This window comes from Acipenser ruthenus, chromosome 13, assembly GCF_902713425.1.
Source record: "Acipenser ruthenus chromosome 13, fAciRut3.2 maternal haplotype, whole genome shotgun sequence".
Classification (NCBI taxonomy): Eukaryota; Metazoa; Chordata; class Actinopteri; order Acipenseriformes; family Acipenseridae; genus Acipenser; species Acipenser ruthenus.
The window spans coordinates 36,336,805-36,348,792 of record NC_081201.1 but is presented as its reverse complement, the minus strand read 5'-3'; the positions used below and the strand labels follow the sequence as shown (position 1 = coordinate 36,348,792).

General features: G+C 36.6%; 1 protein-coding gene across 3 annotated transcripts in view; it reads right to left on the bottom strand.

The window, feature by feature from the left end:
- The window catches only part of LOC117417637 (adhesion G protein-coupled receptor A3-like), an 80,787-nt gene that overhangs the window by 4,465 nt on the left and 64,334 nt on the right, over positions 1-11,988 (bottom strand). For all 3 annotated transcript variants that reach the window (XM_058985245.1, XM_034029786.3, XM_034029787.3), the window contains 4 exons: positions 8,541-8,668; positions 6,989-7,112; positions 4,807-4,952; positions 296-391 (listed from right to left, as the gene is read on the bottom strand). In XM_058985245.1, coding sequence (XP_058841228.1) covers positions 296-391; positions 4,807-4,952; positions 6,989-7,112; positions 8,541-8,668 — 494 coding nt within the window. The remainder of the gene's footprint in view (positions 1-295; positions 392-4,806; positions 4,953-6,988; positions 7,113-8,540; positions 8,669-11,988) is intronic.

Here is an 11,988-nt window from a genome sequence, read left to right as displayed (position 1 = left end):
GAATATTGTATTCAGCTATTTGTTAACATTGATCAAAGCTATAACTTGCTTGAAAGCCAAAGTTAAATGTGTTTATATTTATAATGTCTTGCAAATCCTGAGTGCCTTTCTTAAACAAGATTGAACAGAGCCTGTGGGAATGCTAATCTGTATTGTATTTGGACTGATCACCCAGATCCTGTCAAAGAGTTGTTTCACACATACTGCTTCCATTACATTTGTTATAATAATTTGTAAAATAAAGTTTTATTTTAATGATTTATTATTGCAGATACAACATATAATATGTACTTACTATAAGGCATCCTCTCCACTCCCATAATTGTTGATGTTGATAGCTGCTGTGATCCCACATATAAGAAAAGGGATCCCCCCACTAACTAAATAAAACCTGTGGAAAAAAAAAAAAAAAAAAAATATATATATATATATATATATATATATATATATATATATATATATATATATATATATACACACACACACATATATATACATATATATATATATATATATATATATATATATAAGAGAGAGAGAGAGATCACTGTTAATACAAAATTCATGTGTCTTCAAACCCTTAAAGGCAATTTCTTACCTCTCATTTTCACTAAATCAGTTTTTCTGTTTATTTTGTTGTTTTCCTCTCACTTTAAAACAGCTTATAGGAATAAGACCCCACCTGAACCTACTGTTCGTGGTACATGTTGCACATAGCATAGGAACCCTTCTGTATATTGTGTCACTCGGGGTCTTATTACATGTAACACAGGAAGTGAGTGTAGTCATACTGGATGGCTTCATCAGAGTGAAAGTAAAGTGTAGAAAATAAAAGTTTGAAAAATGAGGTAAGAAATGTTTTAAAAAGCCTTGGTTTTTATTGTATAACATGCATTTAAATTTCCAATTCATGCTCTTTGTTAAATACAAATGCACACAGAACAGAGTCAAACAACAGAGATTCAACGAAACAGTACGTTTAAGAGCTACACACATAAGAACATAAGACAGTTTACAAACGAGAGGAGGCCATTCAGCCCATCTTGCTCGTTTGGTTGTTAGTAGCTTATTGATCCCAGAATCTCCAAGCAGCTTCTTGAAGGATCCTAGGGTGTCAGCTTCAACAACATTACTGGGGAGTTGGTTCCAGACTCTCACAATTCTCTGTGTAAAAAATGGCCTCCTATTTTCTGTTCTGAATGCCCCTTATCTAATTCTCAATTTGTGACCCCTGGTCCTTGTTTCTTTTTTCAGGTTGAAAAAGTCCCCTGGGTCGACATTGGCAATACCTTTTTTAGAATACAATACATATTTTCTCTGATCCATATCACCAAACTTCAGACATTCATTTTGAACCCTATTACATCGCATCTACTGTAGAATACTGCATTTTGACATAGACTAAATAAATTCTGGTCAGAACAGAGGGAGTTGATTGTAATGTTTAAATGTTTGTACTTAAAAGTTTTAAATATCAGACAGATTAAGTATTTTCATAAATACCCAAGACTTTAAACAATATGCCTTTACTGCTGCAACTACATTTTAGTTTTCTTTAATGTCCAATGAACTGGTGCAGAGCCCTTTTTGGATGACTGGATGCTGCTGACTTTCCTGCTTATTACAGTACACGGAAGACTGCTACTGTACAATGTACATTCAATGTGTTGTTGTTTTTAAAGGTAATATTCTTTGAAAGAATTTAGTAACACTTGCTGAAAAGTGCATGTTATAATATGAAAATAAATAATTGCTCTGTCTGAAATAATTTTGCAATAAAATTAAACAGTTATAATTGTACAAATGAATAACTGTAGCTGTTTGTTTTATCGTTTCATTAAAACAAAACCAACCGTGCTGTTGTTTCTGCACATGCCTGATAAATTGTGATTGCTTTTCATGTCTTTTTTTAACTGCTGTCAGCAAAGAATTGCTGATAATAAGTAAACATTTGCCTTTTGAGTTTTTCAGTTCCAATAAGCTACAACAAGTGGGTCTGCAATGTCCTATCTGTTACAGTGCTCATTACTAGATATGAGAAATAAAACAAGCAAGTGACAAACTGTCCTTAAGTGATTTGCTTCTATTATAGGCATGTGGTTTAATCAGTGCAAAATTGCAGACCCTGCTGAATCAAGCCTAACTGCATCATAGGGCACCGCACTCTACCTTCAGAAAGTCAATTACCACCAAGATGTTCTTGTAAGGACAGAAGCGCCATTAACCTTTCAGTTCTCATCAGGAAAACAAATTCAGACAAATGCTTGTTTTTGAAGATGCCTGAAATATGTCTGAATGGAAACATAGCTGGATCGCGATCATAGTCTTTTAGGGACTGTTTGGCCATAGTACCGCAACCAAACATTACTACAGTTAGAATATTCAAATAACATTTCTCTGCAAACTATTTAAAAAAACATTCATAAAGGGATATAAGCAGACTTTTGCCAGGCATAAAGTGTTGGTGGTGTTATTGCATCTACCATTTTATACTACACTGTACACACTTTCCCTTAACAAAGGTATGAAAACATACCGAAACATTGGGAAGTTGGCTTATATATACAGTATATATAAGAATTCACAATAACTGCACTGTAAATATCTCTTTTGCCAGCATCATGTTTTATACATTTCATTTAAAACACAATGCACACGCACAGAAAATGTAAAGAAGATATCGTGGAAGTGTACAGGGTAATGAAATCCTGTTCCTTGTTCCCTCTATGAAATTTGTCTCTTATGGGAAGCAGAGGGGTTGAGTTTACAATTGGACAAGAAGTAGTATGGCAGTTGTACCTGAATATTATAGCATAGTCATGTAATGCATCATTTCTTTACTGCTGAAGATCAGCAAAAGCACATTTGGTCAAGTGAATCCCAATACAATGTTAGCTCAATGGAATAGACTTCAGCAGGGTATAAGTAAGGTGTAAAAGTGACTCATTTTTAGAAAGTACTGTATTTGAGAATGTGTCGCCACCCAAACCTTTAAAACAGGATGTTTTCTGACTTGCAGGGAGGAAGTATGTGATCTATATTTGGGAGCAATTGTATATGAAACACGCTGCAATTATTGTAATTAGTAATTACTGTATTGTAATTTGCATTAAAAAAAACCTGCTAGGTTAAGAAAACTACTTCACAGTATATCCAGTAATATTCTGCACAAGGTTAATTGCTGCTGTTAGTCCCCAGCCCGAGAGCCTTGTTCTTTTCAATTCTAAAGTCTTTGACATGGAATACATTTGCTTTATTTGACCACTGCAGAGGCTGCAATATTTCTATGGCTGTATTAATGCCCTTTTTGTGTAGTCTCTTTCTTCATAAATCTTGAAGGAATTGCATGTTGCTTTCTGAAAAAGAACAGTTTGCCCACAGGTTTTTGGTGTAAACAGTTGTTGGGGCAAGACCTTATAACCTGTGATGCCTTCCTGCCCTTTAGAAAAAGTGTTGCATTTAGTGCTGTGTTTTTTTGCTTCAGTGTAATTCTGTTTCATAAAGAGGACTGTTCCATGAATCTGACATTGAAGGGGTTTAGTTATCATGCAAAGGATATGATTATGGATAGCCACTACTGAAAGACATCTTGAATAGGTGTTATTGCAGTAGGTTTAATGTCTTAGGAACATCCCATATGGTAATACTTATTGCAAATTATTCTATGTTACTTGCATTTTGTTTGACTGATCAACAACCTCTCTGACAATAATGTTTGCCTTTGTTGCACATTGTGACAAGCAGCATTTTACACATAGCATATATGCTGCAGAAATAAAAGACATGCATAAGCAGTTGCAGTAATGCCTAGTAAGCTACACAGTAAGCAGAGATCCTCATCCAAACCTAGTTCCAAAGCAGAAATACCAATGCACTTGCAACAAGTGGAAGCCACTAATTCCCCACAGCAGCTAAATATACAGAGTTGAAAACAAACACACATTTATTTCATATTGCGGTTAAGCATTTTATACCATAATTATCCATTATATTATTAAAAAAGTAAGTCATATAGCAAAGTAAGCTTGTAGTCATTCAATTTAAATGTAAAAAGGTTACATCCTGTAAAACTATTTAAAATAGTAAGAAGTATCTGAATAATTCCAGTGCCTCCCGGTTGCACAGAAACTATTATGATATTCTGGCATTACATTCTGCTGCAAAATGAATCACCAAGGATGAAAATAAGAAATGCTTTTATATCTCATATTGCATGGTTGGCTTTGTTCTACCATGATTTTTTTCAAAAGAATGTATGTCATCATAGCGTCATCGTTCTATACTTTTCTAGATTTTGGAAATGCCCATTCTTAGTGTGGAACCCCTGGAGGGGTAGGCCAGCGCCAGTTTGGTACATTTGGCATTGTTCCATAGCATCAAATTCAAGGGACAAATTGAAGGGCCGTCCTCTTACTGAGACAGAAGTATACTTGTTAACAAGGGGCATGGAAAATGCTACCGAGAACAAATCAGGCATTGACATCCCTTTACAAAACAGCCATTGGTTTGAACACTGAAAACAAAAAATGGCGGTTATATTTTTCAAAGAATTTACTCCAGTCGTTAATTCACTTCATTTTTTTGAATGGTGGATTTTACAAAACTTAAACCCAACAACAAATAATAATCTTTTAAGCAGTATATTTGTTTGTTTATAAGTTATGGAGTATGATCACATCATTCATGTAGAGTAAATCAAAGACTGGAGTAAACAATTTGAAAATATACCCCGGGGTACCTTGCTTCATCTGACTGTAAGGCCCTTAATGCACACAGCATGATTAACACAACAATATATCTCATTACCTTAGCATTGACTGCTTGGGTTGAGGAGGTTGGTCTCCATCCGACAACTGTAGGGGTTTCTTTGTTACTTGTTTATAAATATTCCTTGCTGTAACTCCAAGCCAAAGCATAGTAGAAAGGGTTGAATAATGCAAGACTACGCCAACCTATATCAAAACAGAGCAAATCGCATGTTCAGAATGTGGATCTCTGGGTGCCCTATTAGAAATCTTGTTTATTATTGAATTGTTAACATCATAGCATCTAATAAACATTTCAATTAGTCATATTATTGTATGATATTGAAGTGGCTGATATCAATCAGATCTGGTAAATATTGGCATTTCAATTATATTTTTACAGTAAAATGTAATACTAGGTAAGTTGGACCAAATGTACTGGTAGTTCTTATTACAATTATTCATACTAATTATATCTACCATTATTTTTTAAATTATGTAGAGAGATGGATCTCATCAAATATACTGCATTCTCTTTTTTTGGTGTGTATATTTGCTGAAGCAATTACCAGCTTGCATCAGCTCAGCTAATTCTTTTATATTAGTCACATATCCTGATCACACCTTCTAGTCTTTCATTGATCATGCCAAATTAGTCTTTTCCAGCAACATCTTGACATTTTGCTTGAACACGTGAAACATTAGAGATTAATTGGAGAGCAAACAATTAATGAAAACCACTGAAACAGGCTTGAAGATTGTTCTTCTAATGATTTATCCAACTTGTTGTTCAATTGTGTCAATGTAAACTATAAGGAACAAGACAGCTAAAGGCAAATTAAAGAGGCAGGTGATTAATGCCATGTGCAGCTGCCACAGAGAATGTCAGAGTAACCCCAAAGTTAAATGCACCCAGTGCATTGCATAGCTTTAATTACGACTGTTGAATGTGTTTAATTAAGATTAATTGGGTCATATCCATGAGTTTAAACTGCAAAAGTATTTGTGTTCTCCAGTACTAGAGGTTAGAAGACACATGTGATTTTTTGCTTCCATGAGGTTTAATAACAGAAACAGACAGAGTACCTCAGTACTGTAGTTATTCCAAGAATGAGGAATCACTGTGGGTTATTCGTTTTATATTAACAACACCATTTCTGTGAAAGAATGTATACTTAAACATAAATTAAACAACTCGTTGGTAGAATAGCCTCGTCAGTTCAGCGCAGGCGTAATTGTGAACAGTGCAATTTGCCTGCTTATTCTGTTGTTTGATTTGAATGAATGCATTCATTTCAAAATGAGATACGGTTTAAAAAAATCTAAATAAAAAAAAATCACTCAGCAGCACTGAATACAAAACAGTTATTCAACATCATAGCTCTTAACACTATTTATATAAATTTAGTTACATGATAACAAACAATCAAAAAAAAAAAGCCAACACACAACCTTTAAAACCAATGCAATGTTTAAATTAGATTGTGCTTGTTTTATATATGTAAATATTGACAAAACTATTTTATCCCCAAGGTATTCATGTTAATATATATATATATATATATATATATATATATATATATATATATATATATATATATATATATAACCAAGTTAAAATACATTTGAGTAAGACCCTGGGAGTCAGAAACAAAGAATGTCACATTTAGATGTACTGCTTTGTTTTGTTAAACTACAATTACATGGGAACAATACAGCTTTTCTTTTTTGTTTTGTTTTAATTGAACAGGACCCCCAGGCACAGATGCTCATATTTCACAATCAGTGTAGTTTAATCAGTTGCAATATACTACCACCTTTCTCTGTGCATGTAATGTATCGTTTTTGAACAGGAGCATTGTCAGTAGAAACTAACTGTTGAACAAACTCATTCAAACCAAAGACCCTGAAGATACGAAACAAATGCTAATTAAAATAACAAATACATCTGCGCAAAGCCTTCCAGGACACACAAGTTAAATAGCAGGCATTACGCTGTTAACATCAGGTGCAGAGAGAATCCCTAGAGGCAGAAATACTAATGATGATAAAATATTTAGTAGGCTGGAAAACAAAATCATATTATTTGTCTCACACACCATCAAATTACAACTTTTCACTCTGTCTCCCTACAGAAATGAATTAAGTACTATACTAAAACGTACACCACAGTAATGAATAGCATTTCAATGGATGCATGTCCTAATGTATACTGTACAGCAATAATCAATTACTATACTTACTGCTTGGCAGATGATGGGGTATTTTATACGGTTGATGCCTCCAGCAAACACGGCAAAGGTAAGGGCAGTGTGGAAACAGAAGTTGAGAAGCATGTGCCAGCCCTTTCTACTGATGCGGATTGTGCTACCAAAAGGGACAGAAAATACAAAAAATAAAAAATAATAATACATCCAGTATTAGCTTTTTGTCTTAATAGAGATGAGAAACTGGATCACTTGATGAGTGCCATGGCTTGTGCTGAATTTTGCGAGCCTCGATTCACTGATCGATTAAGGAACGTGTGCTTTCAGTCGTAGCAGGTCTTCCATGAAGAGTCTACGTTCTTTTGAATCTTGCTTTTTTAATAATAGTTTTTTAATAACAGTTTTCTCAGCTCATATATTACCATGTAAGAAAATATGCACTTGCTTCTTGCATTTAGAATTCCATATCCAATATTTAATTATGAAATTGCCGATTGCACCTGTGTCTTAATGATTAATATTATATTAACTACTGTATTACAAGAAAAAAATGAAAGAAAAAACAAAAAACCTATATTAGACCAGAATATTTTTGACAACGATTAATCGTTTTGGCAAAATTCTCAAAGTTTAACACTTCGCTAACATTTCAAAGCTCTAAAATATTATCATACCCTATACCCTAAATTATCATTTATATCGATTTGTCTTGCAAGTTGTATTATTTTATTCCTCTCAGAACATTTGCTTTTGCACCTGATTCAAATCAGAGGTAATATGTGTTTTGGGTTTCCATGAAGACTAGGACCAGTGCCTGTGTTAACCAGCTCCAGGAATGCCAAGGCGACAGAAAACCCTGCACTGGTATTACTGGACCCACTCCTTTCAGCACCCCAAGGCTGGACCATGGATTCCGGTCAAAACTGAAGCTTTTAACAGGGTTTAACAGGAATGAGGATTATTACTACTTTGCGAAAACAGGAATATTCTTGACATCCTTGGTATCTTCCCAGGTGTCTTCCCCCGAGAGTGGATATATGTGGGTTCACTTTACCCAGCAATTTCGATGCAGGTTTAAAAATCTCCCAGAAACCACCCCTCTACCTTGGTCTCAGGTTGTCTTGTCAAATAACATTGGGGTGAGGTAAATGTGAAAAATACAACACTCTCTTGTTTCGCTTAAGATGTTGTCAATGCAACCAGAGGGCACTTAACAGTGTGCAGAAGCTTCGGATATGTTGCTGCAATTAAATACCCTGTGAAATTCTGTGTGCGTTGAACAGATTTCCTTCAGCCCAGTCACCAGCCTCTTTACGATTCCATCCAAAGCTGGGGATGAATGAAGGAGTATTCTTATGCATGAGTAATAAGGGCTGCTCTCCATTTATAGAGGGAGCTGCTGTGCAATGACGAGAAGTGACAAGAGACCTGGTAACCAAGGTAACAAACACCTTTTGCTCATGCAACATCACAAGATCACAAAAAACACAGGAAGAAGAGGCATCCATCAGCGAGATGGTGAAGGAAAACACTGAACATTGCACATGTCCATAATATATAAATTAATTATATAAGATTATGAAGTTACCTGTGGTGCACGATGTAGGTAATAATAGAAGCGAACAGGCACAGTAACATGACGGCCGTGCATGCATACACAACAGGGTGGAGGAATTCCCCTGGGTATGGTGGGAAGGACAGCACTGTCTTTAAATCCTGTTGAACAACAAGAACACACAGCATGGTTAGTATCCAGATATTCACATACATAACCAAATGCTCACATTCTTCTGCTGCTTTCATCTCAGTGCTTAACAGTAGACCTCAGTCCTCCATTGAAAGATAGAGAGTGCTCTCCTAGCAAATTTTAGAAGCTCATGAAGACAACTGGTCATGAAGAAAATCAACTGCAGACTTCATTTTGTATAAAGAATCTGGATTCATATTCCGTAGCTCCATATCATTTCATGCTCCACAGCAGTACAACTCTTCAATTTTTAAGACTAACTATCGACAGATAAAAAATGTATAAGGAATTCAAATGCATCATTAGCACTCATAGTTAATGGTTAAAATATGTATAAAGGCTGCAAATGCATCATCTTTATAGATATCGGAAGAAACATTTCAAGATAATAAATCTAAGCATTTGGTCGAGATTCAGGGGGGTGGGAGCTGGGGCCCTTCATCGCCGTCTATAATTACCAATTTCCTATTTAAACCCCAGTCACACACACCTTCTCTGTCTAGTGCTTTTGCTTTTTCCTTCTCCTCCCCTCCTCCTCTTTTCACATGTGCCTTTGCATCAGTCTCCTCTGGGGGATAAGTGAGTCTCACTTCCCCGACCTTAGGTCAAGCTACGCTTCCTCCACCTTTGTTAAAGGGAGGTTCTCACCACGTGAGTCAGAAGGGACCCCCGGCCACACTCTATCCTTTTGCAGCTCATGCGCTTATCTTACCTCATCACGTGAGGGTCTGCTCTATCTCCAACTTTTCAGGACATGGCCCGCTTTATGCTCTCAGTGCTCGAGTGCCCGACTAACCATCTACTCTGTTTCTTTACAGGTTCCCTGCAGGATGCTCCTCTGTTCCTGGCTTCAGAGGTCTGTGCCTCATGTCATCCGAGGGCAGCACCAGATCAGTCAGGGAACCCTTTACTATAATTTCTTTTCAGGTCCCAACAGCACCTGGACCAATTTCCTCTCCTCGAGAGGTGCCTCTGCGCCTCTCAGAGATCTCTTATGTGTTTTCAGATCCTTGGGGCTAGCAGCATTCGAGACCAACCCCTCTCTTCCGAGCTGGACGGCTCCCTGGTCGGGGATCTCTTTTCTATCCTAATTTCCAAGTCTGGGCCGTATCAGCCTGCTCCTAAGTCCAGGCTAGCAGCCTAAGTCTGGGCTCTCTTTGCTCACTACTCTACCCTTATAGCCCCAGCTGGGTATTCTAGAACACTATTCCTTGTGGCTCATGCAGTACTTTACAGTGGAATCAAAGGAAATGTTTTAAATAGCTTTCACAGAGTCCAGACATTCACCTGAGCTTTGCTTGACCTACTTGGTAATTAGTGCCTAGGGTAAACCCATCTATGTCTAAATTCAGAGCTTATCCTTGTGGACTTTAAAGACTGTAATATATATTCAATGTCCCAGGGATGCACCCAATGGGTCGACGTCCTACTGTGCTAATGTACTTGCCCTTGCTTGTGGAGCGGAGATGCCAATTACACATCTTTCACTGCAAGAATAGAATCCAAAGTCTATGAGAGAGTGCAAGGTACCAGTCCACTCAAGTGCTATAGAAGGATACATTCATGTCTTTCAGGCCAAAAAGACATTGAATTAGACATTGAATTAAGCTTTGCAACCAGATAAAAAAAAAACAAAAAAAAAAAACATGCTATATAAGGCAAATCATAAATGTCCTTATTAAACAGATGTCAATCTATGTACCCACCCATGCACTGATGGTGAGTTTCCTCTAAAACTGCTGCAGACTGTTCCTCACCCCCTCAACTTACTCTATGTGAATACAATTTCAGCACAAAGTAACAATGCAATACAAATAAATACAAATGGCTTATATACATTATATGTGGGCACAAAAGCTGAGTTTACTCCTTTGCTGTCTTTAGTTACTTCTCTTTTATAGATCTTCAGTGCTGGAATAGTTCATTACAGATTTGTGCCATAATGACACTGGAGATTGCTTCAGAACTATTTTAATTAGATGTAAAATGCATGCTCCTACATGCTTTAAAAGGCAATAAAGATTCTAAGCCAAGAAAAAAGAATCGGTGGCACTGAACTGGTGTCCTAGCCTACTACCCCCCCCCCCCCCCCCCAAGCATCACTCTTTTCTACTTATCAATGCAAGCAGGTCTTTTTGTAAAGGAGTATACAAGCTCCCAAGAACAACCTTGATAAGCCTTTAAATGAAACAGGCATTCTATCCTTGACACTGTCTGCCAAGGTATTTTCTATTTAACATGCAGTATGTGGGCAGTGTATTTCACTGCTTATTTCTCTTCTCTTTGGCAACCAAAGCCCTTCCATTAATAGAAAAATTACTCAAAGCAGACAGTGTGAATAAATTGCATCGAACTTCAAGACTTTAGATATCGTAACAGTACATGGAAAAGTTTTGTTAAACACAATCAGCAAGACAAAGTTCTAGTCCTGAGTGAAATTTAAAAAAGCTGTAATTAAAAAGTGAATCACGAGGGCAGAGGGATTAATAAAAACAGAGTGGAAGAATAAAACTCCTTTGTAAGGCAAAGTGATTCAAACTTCAGTTTAAAAGCAACAAATTAATTGAAAAATCACACATAAATGTCTCCTGGTCCCTTAGAGAGATCATTAATGTCTCCCTTTTCCCTTTTTAAGACCACAATTTTAAAGTCCTGATGAATGAACATTGTTTAAGGGTTTAATGTAAGTAACTGTAATAATTATGTTGACAGCAGCACTAGCAGGTTGCTGTTGGTGACAACAGCGAAATTTATCTTTCTGTGTCAGTTTCAGCTAAAAAAAAAAAAAAGAAGACAACTAGTTACTGACGACTGTGTAGGATATACACAAAGCAACAGTCGTCAACGCTGCTGTCTTATTCTATACTAAATAAAAAAATACACAAGGCACATGGGGCGCTGCTATCAGAGAGAAACAGAGAGGTACTCCTCAAGTTAGTTTTATAAACTCGATTACCTTCGTTATAACAACTATACAGTCATTCACTGTCAGTTTAAAATATACACCTCAGTTTCACCACAGTTGTAAAACATGTTTTAAGCCTGTCGGCCTGTTTTGCCATTTCATGCTAAGTCTACCTTTCGGTGTTTCAGATAAGCATCTGCTTTACTGGTTAAGGCCAGGTGGATTTCAGATAGCCAAACAACTAGAAATCAATTTCCAGTCCTGTGCACGAGTGCATATCATGCGACTCAATCAAAAAGGTTGACAACCTGAAACCTTTTGGGGTACATCTGCTGTGACAGATCGGTGACGAACTGGAACGTTGATTTTGACTTATGTTAAGAC